Raw genomic sequence first — 23,152 nt, forward strand, 5'->3', positions numbered from 1 at the left:
AAATATTTTATCTCACTGCAACCAAACTTCGATTTTCTAAGATTGGCTGTGACTCCAGCTTGTGCAAATTTTTCTAAAATTCTTTGAAGTGTGTCAACGTGTTCATTCCAAGACTGTGTAGCTATCAGTATATCATCAACATAGTGTGTGACTGTCTCAACTAAATCATCGCCAAGCACGGTATCCAGGGCTGTAATGAATACCCCAGAACTGACATTCAGTCCGAAAGGTAGAACACAAAACTGATAGGTTCGCCCCCCGAACATAAATGCAGTATATTTCCGAGAATCAGGAGTGATACTCACCTGCCAAAATGAATTCGCGAGATCTATTGTGGAAAAATACCTTGCATCTAGAAATTTCTGTAATTGCTCTTTTAAATTTTCGGGTTTTGTGTGAACTGGTAAAATTATTTCATTAATTGCTCGTGCGTCTAACACTAACCTAATGCTTCCATTTGATTTTTTTGACAACAAGTAGAGGACTGCAGTAAGGTGAGGTGGATGGTTCAATGACCTTCCAGTCTAACATTTGTTTTAATTCTTGCCACACAGTAGGTCGTTGAGATAACGGTACGTTATATGTCTTGTGGTAGAAGATCTTGTGAGGCTTAACTTCAATCTTGTACGCATACGTGTTGATAACACCTATTCGCTTGGCAAAAACTTGTAAATATTTGGATAACACTTCCTGTAGTTTTATACGTTCATGTGCACTGAGAGCTGTGGCTTCATTTATCTTATGATCAAGCAATGTTTTCAAGTCCATTAGCTCTGTGTCAAATGAGTGTGTGTGCGTGTCTTGAATGTCATTGTCAAGTAATAACTGAATCTTGTACCCTGTACAGTGTTTGTCATGCTTTAGAGTTCTCCTGTCCAAATCAATAATAATTACACTGCCTCTATCATTTAAAATACATTTACCTTTGGAGAAGTCTATAATGCAGTCCTTCTCGCTCATAATATCTATTCCTAATATGCAACTTGTCACAAGGTTTTGTACAACCAGGAATGGCCATTGTACGGTTCCATTACCTATTTTAATGTTTACAAAAACTTGCTTCGTAACCCTACATGACTTATTACCTAGTGCAGTAGTTATTTTACAGTTTTGGGCAGGAAACTCAGGCACAGGTTCCAATTCACACATCTTTTTATAGAAATTAAAAGACAAAACGCTCACAGCTGCACCTGTATCTAGAATAATAGTAGTTGGAATCCCACCTACTACACCAGTGGTAGATGCTAAAACAATTTCATTTGTGTTTGAACGACATTGTGTACTGTCTTGTAAAAGTTCATCTGATATATTGTTATTGTGGTTGTATCTTATAAATAAAACAGGTAATTTTTGTTTAGAATTATTCGGCATATCATTATTCTGATGTTCAACTGTGGTGTCAAATAACGGATTAACATTGAAGTCGCCCCCCAAGAATTCCTCAGCCACGACCTGGGGCATAGAAGTGACTGTTTCTAGTTTGTTGGATTAGCATTTGTACTAGGTACTGACACAGATTGAGGTTGTGTGTCAGGTGTCATTTCTATTATATTCACATTCGGATATTGCCTATTGTGATCTCCAAACTTTTGCGGTTGTTGTTGCTGTTGCGCATTATAACTTACCTGTCGGTCATAAGGTATGCTCCAATTTTGTCCTGGTGGCTGCTGTGGTAAAGCAGTGTTTGAATGAAAGTACTGATCGTTACGAGTCCAGCCTTGACGCTGTCTTGGCTCGTAGTTATTATTATTATTTCTGTTTCTGTTTGTGTTTTTGTTGTTGCCTATGTATCCGTTGTTACCGTTGTAGTTATTACCGCGGTGCCTTTTGTATGGATTGCCGCATGAAGTGTTATTACTGTTGTAACTAATTGTTTGTATTGGAATACGCGTGTTGATTTTGATTTCCGTATTGAGACGGCATGTGAGTTTGCTGTTTTTGTTGTACCGCGTATCCAACTGTGGGCGCGCCAGAATTGAGTTGGCAAGCCTGCATGTTTTGCATTCTACTAGTGTAAACATTGTGGCTGCTGTTTTGCCGCGCGAAGCGCTGATCTTCAAGTAACATGTCAACCGAATCTAAAGCTGTTAAAAAATAATGTGAATCGTCATCCGGGATATGTAGGAGTTTTTCTTTAATGTTGAAAGGCAATTTGGCCTTCAACGCACGGAGTATATCGCGTGTTGCGACTGGTTCGTCTAAAAAGTGTCCCATGTTCAAGTATTTTTCAAAATATCGGCGTAAGTTGCCATTTTTACTGTTAAAAGTTTCAGGTTCTAGGATTTGTCTTCTGAGTCGCTCCTGGACGGATTGTGACCAGAATTTGTTCAGAAAAGCACGCTCAAACTCACTGTACGTGGTACATACGTCAGCTTGACTGTATGCCCAGACAGCTGCATCGCCTTGGATGTAACCGACAATATATGAAATCTTTTTCCGGTCACTCCAAGTGCGTGGAAATGCGTTACTAAAAGATTTAAGAAAAATCACCGGATGAATGGTTCGTTTTTCTGGGATAAAAATCTGAAATTGCCTGTGTTTCATTAAGCTTTCTTCTTCCTTCGCATTGTGATATGGATTTGTTCCACTGTAATTACTGCAATGTTCAGCTGGCGAGTAATTACAATAATGTTGCTGTGGTTTACCATGATAATAGCTTGTGTTTGTGTTTGTACATCGTGGTATGTGTTGTAGTCGTGGTGTGTTTTGTTCTTGTGTGTTTGTCATGTGCGGTATGTGTGTGTCATACTCGAATGTATATTGGTTCCTGAACTGTACATTTTGACTGATATTTTCGTTACATTCAGACTGTGGTCGATCGGTGAATTGTGTCATTGGTCCAGTGACGGATTGTACTGCGTCACTGATCAGCTGTTTGTTATTAGTAATGTATTGCGCTACGGAGTCGTGCACAATTGTTGGTAAATTTTCACGTAGGCATCTATCAAAATGTTTGTCTTTGTTCACTACCCAATCATGAAATTCTTTATTAATGTTTTGAAAATGAGCTGTAGCATCAGATTGTAAGATGTCAGTCAGGTGTTGTTCAACATTGTCAAATTTATTCTGTACGTCAGTAATTCGTTTTTCAAGGTTGTCGTGTACTGAAGGATATGTTTGAATTTGTTCAGTAATAACTTCACATGTGACATTAAGATTTTTTACTTGTGTCTGTAAAAGTGCTACGTCAGTTGTAGTCTTTTCTTGTGTCGTATTAAGCTGGGAAAATTTAGTACTGAGTTCAGTCATCTGTTTGGTCAGTGTGGCGTCTATAAGTTCCACACGTTTACATAAAGTGTCATTACTCGTCTTGAGTGCTATGAGGTCAGATTTAATTTCGTCATTTTGTGTCTGTAAGGTTGCCATGTTTTCGGCGTTCTGTTTCATTATCATTTGTAACATGTCGGCAATGTTTACCGTTTGCAACGTCTGTGCCCCCGCCGCGTCATTAGACGTGACGTCATGCATTAACATGGGCTCTGACTGAGACTTTGAAATTTTTGTGGTGGACGGCCTATTGTCAAAATTTCCGTCAACACTTGCGTCAATGTTTGATAAATCGTCACTACCGGTTGCTGTCGTAAAGTCATTTTCTAACATTTGTCTCTCGTCCGAGTCGGATTGTGTCTGAATAGTACGTCTTTGCTGTTCCATTTTTGCGTATTGATTTCTAGTCATTACCATGCCACACGTGATTTATGTTTCAAGAAAATATTTGACACTGATTTTAAAATGAAATGCAGTTGAGCATGAATCGCTCGTAGCAACAATGGCTGTCCCGTTAATTTAAAAATATAAACTGAATTTGAGATTATTGGTAATGGCTGCTGGCCATGTTACATCATATCGTACAGAAGTCGGCCATATTGTACACTCGTGTATTGGTATTGTTGGATACGTTATTGTTTAGGGAAAAGTGCTAAGAATGAAATTCGTTACTGAAAACTGTTATGCGCGAAAGAAACACTACAGAATTTACTGAAAAGCTAATACACTGAATTATACGTCTGGTCAAGCCTGCTAATGTAAAGATGCTGCGTCTTACCTTATTTTGCTGGAAGCTTCATTGCGTCTTCCGGCAAAACTTTAGAATTGGAAAATATCTTCAGATTTTCATTATCTCTCATACATTCACGTCCAGGTCCAGAAAGTTGATTTTTGACATGAAACAAAAAGAACAATGTAACAAATGACAAAATAACAAGTCCGACACGCAGTCGCCAATATAAAATAAATAAAAATAAAATGGAATAAAATATTAATGATTAATTATTTTGTATGTATGATGATTGGTTGTAATTGGTATTTGCTTATCTGGAACGTGGACGTTTAATTATTCGGTATCAGACGCTTGACAATGGCTATTTGGAAAAGGCAATGTAACTCGTAGTTGACCGTGAAATAAAACTGAAATAATCGGACTTCGTAATTAAATCGTTTCCAAAGACTGCTGCGGTAGGTACGGACTCATGATCTAATCTCAATATTACAATGATTTGCCAGCCATGCCAATACGTCGTACAGAGGTGATTGTCTACTGAACATTAAAAGTTACACAGTTAGTTAAATCAGATATATTCAATGAAATAGCCTACAGTTCATAATCCTACTTACTTTTATAAATATAAATTCATTACAGAATCGAGTGCCTAGTGTGGTTGCAACTCGCAGTATTCTTCTATAACATGAAAATATGGCGGTGTGCCAGACAATAAAATAAAATACGTGCTTCTCGCACCACTTCTACCTGAGCTCTCCCCTCTCTTAATCAAACATAAGAGTAACGTAATTGTTCTTTTGTCTTTATCAGCGACACAGCGCTGCAGTTGTGTGCCATAGGCTTTATTTATTAGTCACTGATTATTTATTTAATTAATATTTCGCGTTTCCGCGGAAACTCCCGCTCGGCATGCAAATGTGCCTTTATAACGTCTCCATTCGTCCCTCCATTCACGCCTGTCGCGACACCACTGGAGGCGGGCTGCACGATGTTGGGGCGTGAGCGGAAGACGGCCTAACGGTTTGCGAGACCGTAGCCCAGCTTCATGGAGACGGTTGCGAATGGTCCTCGCCGATACCCCAGGAGCAACAGTGTCCCTAATTTGCTGGGAAGTGGTGGTGCGGTCCCCTACGGCACTGCGTAGGATCCTACAGTCTTGGCGTGCATCCGTGCGTCGCTGCGGTCCGGTCCCAGGTCGACGGGCACGTGCACCTTCCGCCGACCACTGGTGACAACATCGATGTACTGTGGAGACCTCATGCCCCACGTGTTGAGCAATTCGGCGGTACATCCACCCGGCCTCCCGCATGCCCACTATATGCCCTCGCTCAAAGTCCGTCAACTGCACATACGGTTCACGTCCACGCTGTCGCGGCATGCTACCAGTGTTAAAGACTGCGATGGAGCTCCGTATGCCACGGCAAACTGGCTGACACTGACGGCGGCGGTGCACAAATGCTGCGCAGCTAGCGCCATTCGACGGCCAACACCGCGGTTCCTGGTGTGTCCGCTGTGCCGTGCGTGTGATCATTGCTTGTACAGCCCTCTCGCAGTGTCCGGAGCAAGTATGGTGGGTCTGACACACCAGTGTCAATGTGTTCTTTTTTCCATTTCCAGGAGTGTATTTTATTGGCTCTGTGGTAAGGACACATACAGTGGCTTTAAGGCAATTAAACTGTTTATCACCCTGTTAAAAGCTCTTCCAGCAGTAGTACGATGGATATGAATAAGATCCACTGCTATGATTTGATAAGTACCTGTGTGAAAAATTCACAGTCCACAAAGAAGTTGCAGCCTGGGAGACAAGGCACGGTTCCTGTCAAAATTATGCTGCAGTAACGGCTCCACTACACCAAGCATCAACTCAAAAGATTCATTACAAAACCCAAAACCATCTTTGAAATCACTGTCGCTATACATCAAAAATGGGTCACTTCTCTCCATTACAACCCTCATTTTTGGGATGTTCACCTCTTCCTGTATCTCCATATATTCTTCATTGTCCAGATAATACATAGAATTTGATACTTAAAACACAGAACTTAAAATTTACACCTTACTCTCTTACTTTACTCCTACTACTGTCCAGGAGTAAATTTTGCCCTTATTTCCTCCTTAAGTCACTAATGTAGTAATGTACTCTTCAATGGTGCTCTCCACCAGTAATGAAGTTAGTAGATTTACTTTGGAAGTAAATGAAAATTTACTCCTGCAGTAATTTACTCCTTTAGTTCAGTACTATTGACTGGAGGTCACTGATTTCCTTCTAACTTTGTAACTTATCACTTTACTTTCACTTACTCCTGGTTGGTGCTCACCATCGTTAGTCTGAGAAATGGACATCAGAGGATAAATGCATTTACTTTGTGAACAAACAATTCACTTGTTTGGAAAGCATTGCTAGTAGTGAAGATATCACCACATGCCGCAGTACAATGAGGTGTAAGATGATTAGACTATATGGAGAGATATAAATTTTGTACAACATGCAGGTGACACAAATGTAAGGGCTGCGATTTTTGTTAGTGAAAACTAACTTTAGTATCTGAAGCAGACTTACTTCATCTTCATGTAAGATGATGAAACAGCAAAACTTTAAAAAAATAAGGATCCTAACTAGACAGTACGAAGATAAAAACACTATTTCTAATAAAGTAAGAAGTGTGTGGCTACATGAACTAGAAAACATCTTTTTGAATGTGACGTGTGTGAATAGTGATCACAAATGTAAGTGCATGTAAACAGCGAGGAAAACACAATACTATTCTATTTCTGATTGGTGTGGTGAAGTTTTGCAATTATGATTTGGTTTCCATGTAAGAGGAATGTTGAACTGTTTTACAAATAAGTTAAAATGTTTTTTGTTTTGGTTAGATTTGAATCAGCGATCTATGGACATCGATGTATAAAATTCAAAGGTTTACCACTCTAACAACTGAGCTACTGAGTAATTGTGATGTAGTTAAGTAAAATTACAATTTTCATTAGCTGTTTAATTTCACTGAATGATGCTATCCTTGATTATGGCAATGGGAGAACATATCTCGAAAATAAGTTGATGTTAACTTGAGGGTGCAAAACACTTTTAATTAAGTTAGTGAACTTGTGTGTCCACATGCTGGCAATTTTCCGTTGCAGTGCAATCACATTTTATGCATCTTCTCATTCTCTGGAACACTCAAAAACAACTTTTTCATGAGTTTTTGTAGACGTATTTGTACAGTATGGTACTACATACCATTTGTAACCTGTTTTCTGAAACGTAAGTTCCAAAACAAGACATCATTGTGAACTTGCATTATGATAGTAGGAGCAGCGAGCTAACCAGTAATGTTATAGGCATTACATGACTTGAAAGGAGTGTTTTAGCAGCCATTTGAAATTATTTGAATCTCATTTCCATTTTTATAAAAGAAAACTTAAATTCAATAGGAAAAAAAGCATGTTAGGAACATAAAATGACATAATTAATCATTTAAGACAATTTCCAAACAACAATAAAAAATCCTATTGAAGGCTTTTGAGAGATTATTAAAGGAAAATATTGCTTGTTGTGTACCAAAATCAGCATGAAATGAAACCCATATTGGCTATTGTTGAAGATATTGTGGAAGTTGAGATGGCTGACAATCAATCTGTGCACAAGTTTTTCAACAATTTTTGAAAGGATAGTTAGAAGAGAAAATGGGCGATAGTTAGTGACACTGTTTTTGTCACCATTTTTAAAGAGGGGTATCGCTACAGCTAGTTTTAATCTATCGGGAACAATTCCTTCTTGAAAAGATGCATTGAATACATTACATAAGACTGGACTTATATACACTCCTGGAAATTGAAATAAGAACACCGTGAATTCATTGTCCCAGGAAGGGGAAACTTTATTGACACATTCCTGGGGTCAGATACATCACATGATCACACTGACAGAACCACAGGCACATAGACACAGGCAACAGAGCATGCACAATGTCGGCACTAGTACAGTGTATATCCACCTTTCGCAGCAATGCAGGCTGCTATTCTCCCATGGAGACGATCGTAGAGATGCTGGATGTAGTCCTGTGGAACGGCTTGCCATGCCATTTCCACCTGGCGCCTCAGTTGGACCAGCGTTCGTGCTGGACGTGCAGACCACGTGAGATGATGCTTCATCCAGTCCCAAACATGCTCAATGGGGGACAGATCCGGAGATCTTACTGGCCAGGGTAGTTGACTTACACCTTCTAGAGCACGTTGGGTGGCACGGGATACATGCGGACGTGCATTGTCCTGTTGGAACAGCAAGTTCCCTTGCCGGTCTAGGAATGGTAGAACGATGGGTTCGATGACGGTTTGGATGTACCGTGCACTATTCAGTGTCCCCTCGATGATCACCAGTGGTGTACGGCCAGTGTAGGAGATCGCTCCCCACACCATGATGCCGGGTGTTGGCCCTGTGTGCCTCGGTCGTATGCAGTCCTGATTGTGGCGCTCACCTGCACGGCGCCAAACACGCATACGACCATCATTGTCACCAAGGCAGAAGCGACTCTCATCGCTGAAGACAACACGTCTCCATTCGTCCCTCCATTCACGCCTGTCGCGACACCACTGGAGGCGGGCTGCACGATGTTGGGGCGTGAGCGTAAGACGGCCTAACGGTGTGCGGGACCGTAGCCCAGCTTCATGGAGACGGTTGCGAATGGTCCTCGCCGATACCCCAGGAGCAACAGTGTCCCTAATTTGCTGGGAAGTGGCGGTGCGGTCCCCTACGGCACTGCGTAGGATCCTACGGTCTTGGCGTGCATCCGTGCGTCGCTGCGGTCTGGTCCCAGGTCGACGGGCACGTGCACCTTCCGCCGACCACTGGCGACAACATCGATGTACTGTGGAGACCTCACGCCCCACGTGTTGAGCAATTCGGCGGTACGTCCACCCGGCCTCCCGCATGCCCACTATATGCCCTCGCTCAAAGTCCGTCAACTGCACATACGGTTTCACGTCCATGCTGTCGCGGCATGCTACCAGTGTTAAAGACTGCGATGGAGCTCCATATGCCACGGCAAACTGGCTGACACTGGCGGCAGCGGTGCACAAATGCTGCGCAGCTAGCGCCATTCGACGGCCAACACCGCGGTTCCTGGTGTGTCCGCTGTGCCGTGCGTGTGATCATTGCTTGTACAGCCCTCTCGCAGTGTCCGGAGCAAGTATGGTGGGTCTGACACACCGGTGTCAATGTGTTCTTTTTTCCATTTCCAGGAGTGTATATTTACAACAATATTTCAATATTTTACTAGAAATATTGTCCACACCAACAGATATTTTATTTTTAAATGACTTGATTATTCTTTCAATATCATTTAATGTAACCAGAGGTAAGGATATCTGTGGGTTCAATTAATGAAAGGAAGATTGCATTCCACCAGAATGAATGGCCAACCAAGAACAAGATTGGTGGTTAGTACACTGAATGACCTTGCCAAAATGAAAATCTGAGAGGCAGTAATGGAGAATGGAATGAGATAGGGCTGTAGTCTATTGTGCAATTTATTGGATCTCTATAGAGAGCAAGCAGTAAATGTGCTAATTAGGGACATATGGAGAGGACAGCAGAATGGAAGCTAGGAGGGCAGACAATGTGTCTTTCCTGGAAAGAGAAATTTAAAAAAGGATTAAAAGTTCAGAAAGAAGAAATAAATACTTCAAGTCTTGCCAGTGACACTGTAATTCTGTTAGAGTTGGGAAAAATATATGGAAGATCAATTGATTGGTATGGACAGCATCTTGAAAAGAGGTTAATGGAGGAACAGCAACAAAAATAAAACAAAGGAAATAGAGTGAAGTTGAGTTACATCAAGTGAAGCTGAAGGTTTTAGATTAATAAATGAGACACTAAAAGCAGTAGACAAGTTTTGCTATGTGGACAGTAAAATAAATGATTATGGCGGAAGTAAAGAGGTTACAAATTACAGACAAGCACTAGAAAGAAAAACTTCTCTGAAAAAGAGAAATACAAAGTCATTGGATAGGTAGTGATAACATTTTCCCTTCTCCCCCCTCCCCCTGCCACCACCAACATCAGATTCAGCGAGCACATAAATGTAAGTGAGAATTGTAAATCTGTATTTAGTGCACACCTGCAAAACTACAATCTCTTAACATCAGCAGCATTGAGGAATGGAGACTTCAGAAGATATTGAGATTTATACCACCTTCCAACAGCGAGCAAAATATACAATCAGTGAACAAATGGTCCTTAGAAATAAAAATTGCCTAGCCTGTTTGAGACATTCAAACTAGTGTACGATAAGTACATACTTTCATATACATAAACTCCTGTTGAGATGTACAAAATCCACTCAAGACTATTGGAGATAAAATGGAGTATCATGATCAATAATGTACTGCTGACTAGTTACCCTGTGATGCACATACATTTTACATCTTAAATAGTTATTTCTGCTCCACATTGACTGACTTCAACATGAATAACAATAATAGATCTCCTCATACATATGGTAGTAAAGTTCTGGTAGAATATAAGTAATTTAGGCACAAAGATCACCACTCACCGATTAGAACTACTGACAGTGCAGCTACATAGTTTTGTGTGTACGGCGGGAGGGAGGGGGGGGGGGGGGGGGTCCAGCGCATGTGTGCTGCTTCTTTTCAGTGAGTAGTGTTTTTCACTGCTATGTTATTAACAAACCTACCAATGTCATTAATAATAACCTATGGCTATTATCATCAAGAGTAATACAGTCCTACAGGAACATTATTTTTAACCTTTGTTTATGGCACGATATAACATCAAATCTTGTCAGATGTGTATGTTAACAAGCTGCAAAAATTGGTTATACATACTGTTAATCTCATGTTTGTCACAGTATGTTGTATTATGCCTTTGTAACTGCTCAAAAATGGCACAAATATTGAAAAAGTAAAAGTGAAATAAAAACAGTCATAGCTGAAAGTGAACATGATGTCATTTAAAAACTTTATGGAAGCCGTGAACCAGTGTTACAAGAAATCTTTATCTTTATCCACATTCATGTATTAGTTTCAAGGAACCTGTTTCAGTGTCAGCTTCTTAGTCCCATCATTTCCCTAACCCCTTGGGTATATAATGCAAAGCTTTCTTAGGACAACTGCCTTGTTGCATTCTGTCTACATGTTCCTTCCATTTCTGCTTATGTGCGTTTATTTATTTATTTATTACTGCAAGTATTTTAAGCTCTTTTCTAATTTCTTATTTTCCCAATCTATGTTCTACTATATAAGTTTAACTGATCTGAGGAATTTCATTCCTGATGTCACAATTCGATTTACATCTAGATTGGTTGCTATCAAGCATCAGATGTTTAAGTAACAATGGAACAGCAAGTCTTTTATTGATTTTCAGTGTATAGTGTTCTTTTTACTATTCCACATACACCTTGAAATTTTGCTTTCTTATTCTTTATTTCCTTGTAATAATCAAAAGATATGTCACAGCCCAGGTAGTGAATATGACTTTACTTGCTCAATTATTTTGTTTTCTATCAATATTTTTTGATCACTTCTGTTGTTTTCCTTGGAATGTCATTACTTTTCTCTTTCTTATATATTTTTAGATTATAATTTTGACAGATTTGGTATAATTTAAAAATATTTCTTTGTAGTCCTTCTTCTGGTTGTCAGTATTCTTCAATGTTCTTATATAATAGTCCATATCTAGTGTGTATACACAGGAGAGTCAAAGAAACTTGTACACCTGTCTAATATTGTTTAAGGCCCCATTGGCCACGCAGAAGTGCCACAACATGACATGGCATGCACTTGACTAAATGTCTGAAGTAGAGCTGGAGGGAATTGACACCATGAATCCTGCAGGGCTGTCCATAAATCTGTAAGGGTACGAGGGGGTGGAGATCTCTTCTGAATAGCACATTGCAAGGCATCCCAGATAGGCTCAATAATGTTCATGTCTAGGGAGCCTGGTGACCAGCACAAGTGTTTAAACTCAAAAGAATGTTCCTGGAGCCACTCTGTAGCAATTCTGGACGTATGGGGTGTTGCATGTCCTGCTGGAATTGCCCCAGTCCATCGGAATGCACAGTGGACATGAATGAATGTAGGTGATCAGACAGATGCTTACATACATAAACACATCAGGAGTCCCATATCACTCCAACTGCGCATGCCACAAACCATTACAGAGCCTTCACCATTTTGCTGACATGCAGGGTCCATGGATTCATGAGGTTGTCTCCAAACCCGTACACGTCCATCCACTTGATACAATTTGAAACGAGACTTGTCAGACCAGGCAACATTTTTCCAGTAATCAACAGTCCAATGTCGGTGTTGATGGGCACAGGCCAGGTGTAAAGCTTTGTGTCATGCAGTCATCAAGGGTACATGAGTGGTCCTTCAGCTCTGAAAGCCCATATCGATGATGTTTCGTTGAATGGTTCACCTGCTGACACTTGCTGATGGCCCGACATTGAAATCTGCAGCAATTCGTGGAAGGGTTGCACTTCTGTCATGTTGAACAATTCTCTTCAGTCATCACTGGTCCTGTTCCTGCAGGATCTTTTTCTTGCTGCAGTGCTGTTGGAGGTCTGATGTTTTACCAGATTCCTGATATTCATGGTACCCTTGTAAAAGAGCCGTACGGGAAAATTGCCACTTCATCACTACATCGGAGATACTGAGTCCCATCGCTCGTGAGACAACTCTAATACCACATTCAGCCTCACTTAAATCTTGATAACCTGCCACTGTAGCACTGTAACTGATCTAAAAACTGCACCAGATACTTGTTGTCTCATATAGGTGTTGCTGACCACAGTGCCTTATTCTGCCTGTTTACATATCTCTGTATTTGAATATGCATGCCTGTACCAGTTTCTTTGGTGCTTCAGTGTATTTTGGCAATATAATTTAATTGTATAGATAAAAAAATCTACTCACCAAGTGGCGGCAGGAGAACACACATATAAAAAAAGGTTTTAGGTATGCAAGCTTTCAGAGCCAGTGAGTCTTTCTTCTGGCAGAAGGGTTGAAGGGGAAGTAAGAGCGGTGAAGGAAAAGGACTGGAGAGGTTTAAGAAAAAGGGGAGAGTTCAGGAAAGTCAACCAGAACCCCAGGTCAGAGGAGGCTTATGGGATGGGATAAGAAGGAAAGACTGATTGTTGGGGACTGTTCCAGACGAGATATGAAAACTTGAGAGCTTAAAGGTGGAAGACAGTGTAATATGCTAAAACATCATGAACAAGTTAATATGAGTGAAAACTTAAGTGCATTGTATTTAATAGTGGTGGGAGAGAGAAAGAGAAAAATGGACAGGTCAGAAAATGAAAGATGTAGAAAACTAAAATGGAGTAAAGAAAGGAGTAGTCACTGTGAAGAAATGCTGAGACAGAAGAAATTAATTTAAATTAAGGCCAGGTGGGTGGTGACAACCAAGAACATTTTGTATCGCTAGCTCCCACCTGTGGAGTTCTGAGTAACTGGTGTCTAGGGGGGAAGAATCCAAATGGCACATGTGGTGAAACAGGCACCAGGGTCATGACTGTCATGTTGTAGAGCATGCTCTGCAATAGGATATTGTGTGTTGCCACTATAAACCCTCTGCCTATGCCCATATAATTCTAACTGATAACTTGGTGATAGTCATCCTGATGTAAAAGGCCAAACAGTGTTTACATTACAGCTGGTATACGACCTGCATCATTTCACAGGTGGCTTTGATGGTATAGGTGGTGGTAGGAGGGTGCCTAGGGCAAGTCCTGCTGGAGGGAAAGTCACAGGGGTAGGAGCCATAGGGTTTGGAGATGGGTGAAGAAAGAGCATAGGGTCTGACAAGGATATTGCGAAGATTGCAGAGGTATGAAAAGCTATTATAGATGTGGTGGGCAAAATCTGACAGAATGGATCTCATTTCAGGGCTTTATTTTAGGATGTCATGGCCTTATCTAAGTAACTGATTAATACATTCAAGACCAGGATAACACTGAGTGACAAATGATGTGCTCTGAAGTTGTTTTTTGAAGGGATTGGCAGTATCAGGATTCGATGTGGTGGTCCAGGAAATCTGCATTTGAACTAGGTTGGTGGGGTGAATAAGTACAGTGAAGGCTGAGGTGAGAATGGTAGTGTATTCCTGTAAAAAGTGTGAATCCAAACAAATATGTTTGCCTCAAGTGCCAAGGCTGTATGGGAGAGAGTGTTTGACAAGGAAGGGATGGCAACTGTCAAATTGTAGGTATTGTTATCTTCAACTTTTGTAGTCCTGTCTTCCTCAGTTGCGTGTAATATTACGGTATATTGATAATTTTTACTTGCTGTCAGACGGTCCATAAGTAAAAATTATCAATATACCGTAATGTAGGTATTGTTGTTTATTAGTAGGTTTAACGTGGACAGAAATGTGTTCTGGCCTTTGGTGAGGATGAGCTTAACTTCAGGAAAGAGGCATGGGGTTCGGAAAAGGACTAAGTGAAATTTAATTGGCAGAAGGTATTTAGAAATTCCAGGAATTTTAACAGGTCAGCCTCACCATGAGTCCATATGGCAAAGATGTCAAAGTCTTTCCTTCTCATCCCATCCAGTAAGTCTCCCCTGTCCTGGGGTTCTGGGTATGTTTTCCAAACTCTACCTCTTTTCTAAACCTCCCCCATCCTTTTCCATGAGAGAGAGCGAGAGAGAGAGAGAGAGAGAGAGAGAGAGAGACAGTTGCATATTTGCCTTGGTGTATTAGTAAAATTAATTGGTGAATCTACTATATGTGTTATCAGTTCTTGTGTTAGAAAATTCATAAAATATGACCATTACTTATGTACTCTTAGGTACTGAAGCCAAGTCATCAAAGATATGCATAAATGATTGAAAATTGTTTTCCTCTCAATAAAGCATTCTCCTGTCACAGGAGTCTTGCCATTTCTTCCAGCTGATTCAGAATCAGAAGAATTATCAATATCTGTTGAAGGATGACTAGAGTCAAGTGTTACAATTCCCTATCTCTAAACTTTCTTCTTATGTGCAAGTGGGTGACATGTCAATTTACTAGCAGCATTGAAATTACTGCAACTGTGAAGTATAGGACAATCAAGAGCTCACTATTTACCGTAGTGACAATTCTGAAGCACAGCCAGAAGTATAAAGAAAATTTGAAAACATCAACAGGAGACCCCAACACAGGTACCTTAGTGTAACCATATACGAAACTGTCCATAGCACTCAGAAGCAGGGCAGACAGCATAAACAGACATGTCAGCACCTGGGGAATAGTTTGTTAATGTATCTACACTAGTCAAAAGGTTAAATGATAATGTTGGAATTTGGGCTTTACATCCCTGCTGAAAATACTTCTGTAAATTAGTCTCTACTTTATTAGTGTTTTTCATGGAAAAGAGACATTGCATTTCATTTCAGGCCGGCGCAGCACAAATTGGAATGTCACTTCATCCATCAACATTAACAGAGCATCAGATGCCAAGCCTTAAGGATCTCACAGCATTTTCTTTATTTTGGGCAACAAATATTCTCACAGCTGTTCTACCACAAATTATTGCTGTATGGTTGTGTTACCTGGAAACTAAAAAACATGACACAGTGAAGAGCAATAGTCAGCTTAGTAGTTCAAATGTTACAAACAGAAAATCAGGTCAAAAGGGCAGAAAGCATGACATTCATAGTACAGAGCCTGAAAGAAGGAAGCATGACAAAGGAATTAAGGAAAAGAAAAATGCCAATATGAAAAAGATCACTAATACAGAAACTGAAAACAAGAAGAAAGCTTAATGAATCCTGTACAATGAAATATGATAAAATGTATTGTTTCACTTTGCAGTATAAATAGTATTTGAATTATGCCTAAAGAGCTAAATACAATAATAAAAATTTATACTGAGATTGCCAATGAATTTATGTCATCAGAAAACATTTATGTACGCAACAGACAGTATGATTGCAAGAATATACGATAAAACAATGAAATAGACTTTTTTTGTAAAGGACAGATGGAATAAAAGTAAGAAGACAAACCAGAAGTAATTAAATGAATTTCTCTTATGCAGGATTCTATATTAAAAGAAAAATTTGCTTCAGAAAAGTACAAGATACCTGTCCAATGCTCCTTCCCAGTACATCCTACTCCAGTCCCATCACAGTGAAATCTACCTATACTTTGTTGTTTTGCTTGTAAAAAGTGATCCGCCATCAGCAGATCCTCAAATTTGCAGCTGCTGTGGAAATACATATTTTAATACCCCCACCACCAGACATCGATATGGACAAAGGTGAGCTGGTGTAAGTCTTGTGGCAAAGTAGTGCAGCCAACTGTCACAGACATCGTGCACAAGGCATTGTATGGGCAGAACCATGGACCCAGGTGTTTAACTGTCAGTGGCAATAGACCAGGCCTGTCAGTGCTTACACCTACATCAATTAATATGGACCTGTCCCTTGTCTCGTGCCCACTGTTTCCTCATGCTTAGTTGTAGTTGCAATAGTCACATTTGCATTTATCTCTGTGCATTTCTCAATGTGGTGTTCTGACACTCTGCTCCTCTGTAGAATTACTCACACATTGAGTTTTCGATCTCTCTTCCAGGATTCAACTCCCTAGCTTATAGTCAAACCACCATTAGCTAGTATAGTTATATTTATACTGACAGTTACAGTTTCACAACACTGTCACACTTGTGCAGAAACAAAAGTGGCAACATAGGATGTTCTTACGCATCTGGTGCTTTTTTTTTTTTTTCATCATAGTGTTAAATTGTGGCCACCATGTTCCTGGCATTTTTGCAATGCTGGTAGGAGCAATTATGCCTCCAGAAGCTGCAGTGAAAGCCACAACAGGAACAGATGCAAGAGCTGCTCAAACAGACTGCATAATTGCTCTGCTCTCATGCTGTGCCAGTGGCACACCTGGTGCCTGCAGTGAAAGCTTCTTCCCCACTGATGAGTCTTCAGAAAAGTGTGACAGGTGCCTGCTCTGGTTCTTGTTGTACTGCCAGTTAAGGTGTATCATCTGTCCAGCTGATACAGATGTCTTGTTATCATCCAGCATGCATGGTTGTACAAGCTCACACAAAATTTGAAGTGCTCTACCAAGGACAGGAAATTTAACTTTGAGGAACCCTGTCAGTTGCTCATCCAGTATTTTGGACATCAAACCACATGTGGTAGTGGCATGGTTGCAATTTACACAACACCATTAGTGCCCTGGACAGACTAAGTGGCCTGGAAGGTCTTTCATGCAAGTGTTGATTTGAGTGTCCCCAATGTGCTACCTTGTACTAGGACTCACTAATGAGGGGTTATTATTGTCTGGTTATCACCTGACCCAAAAGTCTAATTCAGACACTGCCCTTATCAAACATTTCCACAGCCGAAGTTGTCCAGAATGCTGAACCACATGAACTTAGGGCGGCAGTGAAAAGGGAATTACTTTCTGGCAATTGGCAAATGGTGACGTTAGATACAGATAATAAACAATACCCATTGCCACGGGGTTGGCCAAACAACTGTGTGTTTTGCTGAGCCACCATGTGGTGTCACCACTGATGAATCATGTGCAATGATGTCACAGTAATATCCAACATTGCTTGCCTTTAGTCCTTCTCCAGTTGTTATGTGGTGCATATTAGGCAGGACTGGCCAAATGAAGAGACCATGTTTGGGGTGTGCTGCAAAGTACGCCAATTGGCAACGGTTTGTGACAGTGAGTGAACTGCAGGACAGCTGCAGTGACCACAGTGTTTTCTCTGGATTTGGAGGCCGCCCTGACATCCTACAAGCATTGCTCCAGTGTATTCTGGTAATATTGGTCATGGATGAGTGATCAATAGAGTTTCAGGTAGATACAGGAGCAATGGCCAGCATAATTAATTTAGACCTGTACAGGCTCGTGGGCTGACCTAAATTGCAATGGCCATGTCAAGTTGACTCTTACAGTAAACAGTATATTCCATTGAGGCAGTAATTCTTTGTTTTAGCATGTTATCAGAATCTGAAATAGAATCTTACATTGTTACAGTGAAACTCCTATTTTACGTTTCATGCAGCCCACACTTAAAAAAATGCAAAACTGAGGGAAATATGAGCAAAAACACATATAATTGGCATATATGATTAAGAATCGCAATCCTCTCCAATACATTGCATAAAATCTGTATAGGTGAAGGAAATTAAATGTACAATACCATGCTTATACAATAATTTGTGGTAATGAGTTTCATCAGTGTGTAACAGCAAGTAAAACCTCATCAAAAAAATTGAAATTAATGTCTGGGTACAAGATAATCAAGTCATTTTCTGACATACTACGACCAGAAATTACACATCAAAACATGCATTTTTGAGAGAATTTTCCTTTGTCTTCACCCAGAAAAAAAGAAAAAATTGATGAACATGGTGAATTAAATCAAAAATATCACAGCAGCTAAGTGGCTAAACCATATGGATAAATGTGGACATCTGTTTAATGACAAATTTTGTCACCATTGCCATTACTGTTTAACCCTTTAACTGCTCTGGATGTGTCTATGCGTAAACACGTTCAGAGTACAAGGTAGAAGGACTGGCGGTGCACGTAAACATTTTCAGAGCACACAAAGACAGGTACAAAAGCGCGTGCATTAACATGTCCAGAGCAGTTAAAGGGTTAATGCTTTTCTTACAAGACACACTTCAGATGCTTGTCACGATCAAAGTGTTATTTTAGGCTCAATGAGAGAAACAGAAAAGTGAAAAAATGAGTTTCCTTCCACAGCTGAGCTGATGTTACAAGCTTATTAGAAGTCAGCTCAGTGAATTACTGTATACTGAGAAAAGGTAAATTTGAAAGAAACTCAGGCACTACAGTTTCATTTCATGCCTTCTATCACTGCTGCCAATTTTTATGATCTACAGTGTGTGTTGCAAAGTATGTATGTGAGTAGTCTATGTAGTTGTTACAACTGTACCGTGTCAGATTTGAACACAAAAGTCTTTAAAATGTGTTATCACAAAACCCTTGTTCTACTTCCATGTGACATATGTGTCATAGCACATCATCTGCACAAAAAGTATATTTTCAGGACTTCACAATATGTTTTCACCCCTGCCTGCACCCCAGTCATTGAAGGGCCACTCCCCCTCTTCACATATCCAGCAGGCAAGCTCATTTTACATGTGTTAGTGTGGTGGGTGCACTGGCTGTTGGGTGACTTTACAATACTCCAGCCAATAAAAGATCACTAGCCGGAAATGGCTGATGTTTCCTTTATTATGACAGAACACATTCTTCAAGACTCTATGTTTGAATGTAAAAGGTTGATGGTTGATATTGTTGCTGAATACAGTGTATCAGAAATACATGCAAAAAGAAGAGACTGGGTTATAAGTGGCACAAGAAAAGGTGGCGGCTGGTTCCCTTTGTCATGTATTGGCCAGGTCCAGAACTCTTCTCGTCAACTGCCTTGTTTCTCCATTGCTGCTGTAATCTAGCAGTAGTTTTATCATAATTACATGGTGAAGCTAAACATTCCAAGTTGTGCTGGCAATGATGGTCATGGATTACATCAGCATTTTGTCTCTCACCTCTGCAACAACCTAAAATATACCCTCAACTCCGCCACCACCCATGATGCAAACAATCTGTCTTTTGTGCCACATATAACTCCTTCAGTCACATCAAGTGTCAATAAGAAGAAAATGGGATGAAGTCAAGAGAGAAATCAAGTAAGAACTTAGAATTGAGGTAAACTTTACTAGGAAAAAACGTACAATTGTGCAGTTTTCAGCATTGATCTTATGGGTTTTTCACAAGGGCTACGAATTTACGGTGTAGAAATTTGAAAAACATAAAATTAGAGAATGTAAAATCAAAGTTTCACTGTAGTTGTTAATTCTCTGTTGATGCAGAATATTTTTGGGTTAGATATGTTTTCTGCATTTGGCTTCCAGATGGAGGCCAAAGTACATTTAGTCTCACAGTCATCCCTTTTCAAGATCTGGACTCTTGACTGTGGTCATACAAGCAAGAGTTAGTGAATACCTTAGTTCAGGCAGAAAGGCATGCATCTCCCTTATTATGACAAAAATACCTAAATTTGGTCCCCAGCCCCCCCCCCCCCCCCCTCCTACCCCATTCCCATTGCTATGCATGACAACTTAAGTGCCAACTTGCACCACTCGCACAACCTTGGCATCATTTCTCCTATTCTGTCAAGTCAGTAGGCTACCCCTCTGGTGGTAATTCAGAAGCCAGATAGCACCATGCAACTCTGATGATTTTAAACAGACAGTCAACACACAATGTGCAGCAGACTCATGCGAGGTGGAATCCAAAATTTTGAGGACTGGTACTGCCATCTGGAAAGTAGGAGTAGTAGATCTTTGCACCACTAGGTGGCAAGAGCTGTGTATCTGATGAGTCAGTGTGCAGAGTGGCATTCAGCTGGGAGGACGTGTTGCATGTCCACAGTAATTTCTGTAATACTCTGTGTTTGGTGTGTGGCGATTTTATGATGGATCCACAAACAGAACAGCACGTGTGTATCAAATTCTGTGCAAATCTCGGGAAAAGTGCTACAGAGACCCTTGCAATGATTCAGCAAGTGTTTGGGGGACAGAGCATGAGCTGTACACCTGTGTTTGATTGGCATCCTTGGTTCGGGGCTGGCCATACAGACATCAAAGATGATGCTCACACCGGAAGGCCCGTTAGCCGCACAATGCCAGACATTATTGCCAAACATCAACAATTGGTTCGTGTCGATCGACATCAAACCATTCAGGACCTTGTAGATGAAGTGGGTATTGGTTATGGGACACATCAACGAGGGAACTGGCTGCTGCATCACGACAATGCACCTTGTCACACGTCCTTGCTCACCTGGACCTTTTTGGCGAAAAATAACATGGCGGTTGTACCCCACCCACCGTACTTGCCAGATTTGGCTCTTTGTGACTTCGTGCTATTCCCAAAACCTAAACTCAAGTTGAATGGCTGTTGGTTCGACACTCTAGAGAGGACTCAAGAAGCATCACTGGCAGTGATAAACACCCTCAAAGAAAAGGCTTCCAGAAAAGTTTGACCAGTGGCAGAAGTGCTGGGACCGGTGTATACATGTGGATGGGAACTACTTCAAGGGTGATGGTGACCAATAGTCCAAAGGTAAGGTTTTCAACAGATGGCAGCACCAGTCCCAAAAAATTTTGATAGCACCTCGTACACAATTCCATGGCCGGAGGAGCTGGCAAAGTTGCCAGGGGGCAGTATTTTTCACACATCGATTTGCACAGTGCACGCACGCAGTTGCTGTTGGTTGCTGCTTCACAGAGTTTCTCGGTGCACCAACTGTGAGCATTACCAGTTTAATTGTGGGCCCCTTGTAATTTTGTCTGTGCCTGTAACTTATCAACGATATTTGGCGTTGCTGCTTCAGGGCATTACCTGTTGTATCAACTATGTCACTGACATCTGGGTCATGGACTCCACGTACGAGAATCTTGTATGGAACCTGCAGGTAGTTGTCCAACACGGACTTTGTTGCAAACTGAAAAATATAATTTTTTCCCCTAAAAGTGCATTCTTTGGACATGTGCTTAGCAAAGGTGGTCTTGCCACTATGGACAAGCATGTCAAATTCATCATCAGCCCGTTGCTGCTCACAAACATGAAGGAGCTCCAGCCCTTTTCCTGATCAAGACTGCTTATTATGCTAAGTTCATCCCTAGGTGATGCATGTCTGTTGGTCTCTCAACCAGCTTCACCAAAAGGGAATCAAAATCATCTGGTCCTTGAGCTGTCGATAGTGTTTTCAGTCCACCAAGCAGTGTTTGTGCTTGACTCCCTTGTTTGGCCTCTTTTACGCTGGGTGAGCAATTAACCCCATCCTGTGACATGTCCCAGCATGGCATTGATCCTGTTGCACCAGAACCCAGGTAGCACCAAGCAGCCCCTTGCTTACACGTTGAAGACACTTTCAGTGGCACAGTGTAATTATTCATAGGTGGAGGAGGAGGTGCTGGCTTTCATTTTCGGGGTTAAAAAGTTTACTGTTTGGTGTACAGAAGAAACTTCTTACTCATCACTGACCACAAGGAACTGATTTCATAATTCACGCCTCATTCCAAGCTACTGGATAGGACTGCCCACTGTTTTGCAGAGGCAGGCACTATTTGTCAGTAATTATTGCTATGACATTCTTTGCTGGTCCTTCACCCAGTATTATTATTATTATTATTATTATTATTATTATTATTCTGTGAGACTCAGTGGCTTGGTGCAAGTCTTTCAACTTCAGCGACTTGCACATCCTTAACCTGCCCCAGTTATGCAACCCAGAAAAAGACACCTACAGTTTAACTTGGAATCCAAATAACGTGTCGTTTCTGGTGATTGCTCACATCACTGAGCGGTGAAGGCTAGATTAGAAATCAGAATGTAAAATCTGTAATCTGACCAGGATTCAATCCCACCACCTCATGGTTTCCAAGCATATGCTTTACCAGCATGTTAATGTGGATATACTATTGTGGTTGCCACCGGGACCCGATCCAGAGTCTAACCAACAGGGGGCTCTCATTTTTGCATTGTGTGGTACCTTGCAGTAGACATGCATCAATTTTTCTTTGATAATGTCCGAAGTTGCAGCCACCATGTCCATCAACCTGCTTTTCTGGAAAATCATTTCAGCAGTCCACACGGGGTGGCTCAAGTGCCTTCCATTGAGAGTGGAGCCAGCATGGCTTATGTTTTTCCTCCTGTGGAACAGCACCTGAACATGAATGAGAGGTCCTCACATTGCCACAGAGGAGCAAAGTTACCAAATGGTTGATTTCCAGCATTGCATCCTCACGTACTCATGTTGTGGCATGCATTGTACTGGGGCACATCTCGTATGAAGGCTTTGGCATGGCATAATATCTACTGGCTGGCTGTCAGTCATGACATTGAACATCCTGTGCATGCTTGCACAACCTGTGCACAGAACCATATCCCCTTGACCAGTACCAGGGTAGTGCTGGGATGGGGGCCCCTTTTTTGGGAACCATGTGGTTGTTCATAGTGGTTGCAGTATCCAGTTTCCTGCGTGTTGTCAAACTTTCTCCCATGATGTTGACCACCACCATTCATGCATTGTTAGTAATTTTACTATCAAGGGCTCTCTCCCCCACTCCCTCAGACCTTTG

The 23,152-nt window shown here is 41.0% G+C and overlaps 1 protein-coding gene across 3 annotated transcripts in view; it reads left to right on the top strand.

Annotated features, from left to right (window-relative positions):
• LOC126251524 (transmembrane 6 superfamily member 1-like) overlaps positions 1 to 23,152 on the top strand; it is a 224,976-nt gene that overhangs the window by 196,372 nt on the left and 5,452 nt on the right. The window contains exon 6 of one of the 3 annotated variants that reach the window (XM_049952010.1): positions 15,398 to 15,946. The exons of 1 other annotated variant lie outside the window; for it this stretch is intronic. In XM_049952010.1, the coding sequence (XP_049807967.1) occupies positions 15,398 to 15,766 (369 nt within the window). In that variant the 3' untranslated portion in view covers positions 15,767 to 15,946. Of the gene's footprint in view, positions 1 to 15,397; positions 15,947 to 23,152 lie in introns of those variants that run through there. One more of the 3 variants, XM_049952012.1, reaches the window with a different exon arrangement.

Source organism: Schistocerca nitens, chromosome 4 (assembly GCF_023898315.1).
Source record: "Schistocerca nitens isolate TAMUIC-IGC-003100 chromosome 4, iqSchNite1.1, whole genome shotgun sequence".
Lineage (NCBI taxonomy): Eukaryota > Metazoa > Arthropoda > Insecta > Orthoptera > Acrididae > Schistocerca > Schistocerca nitens.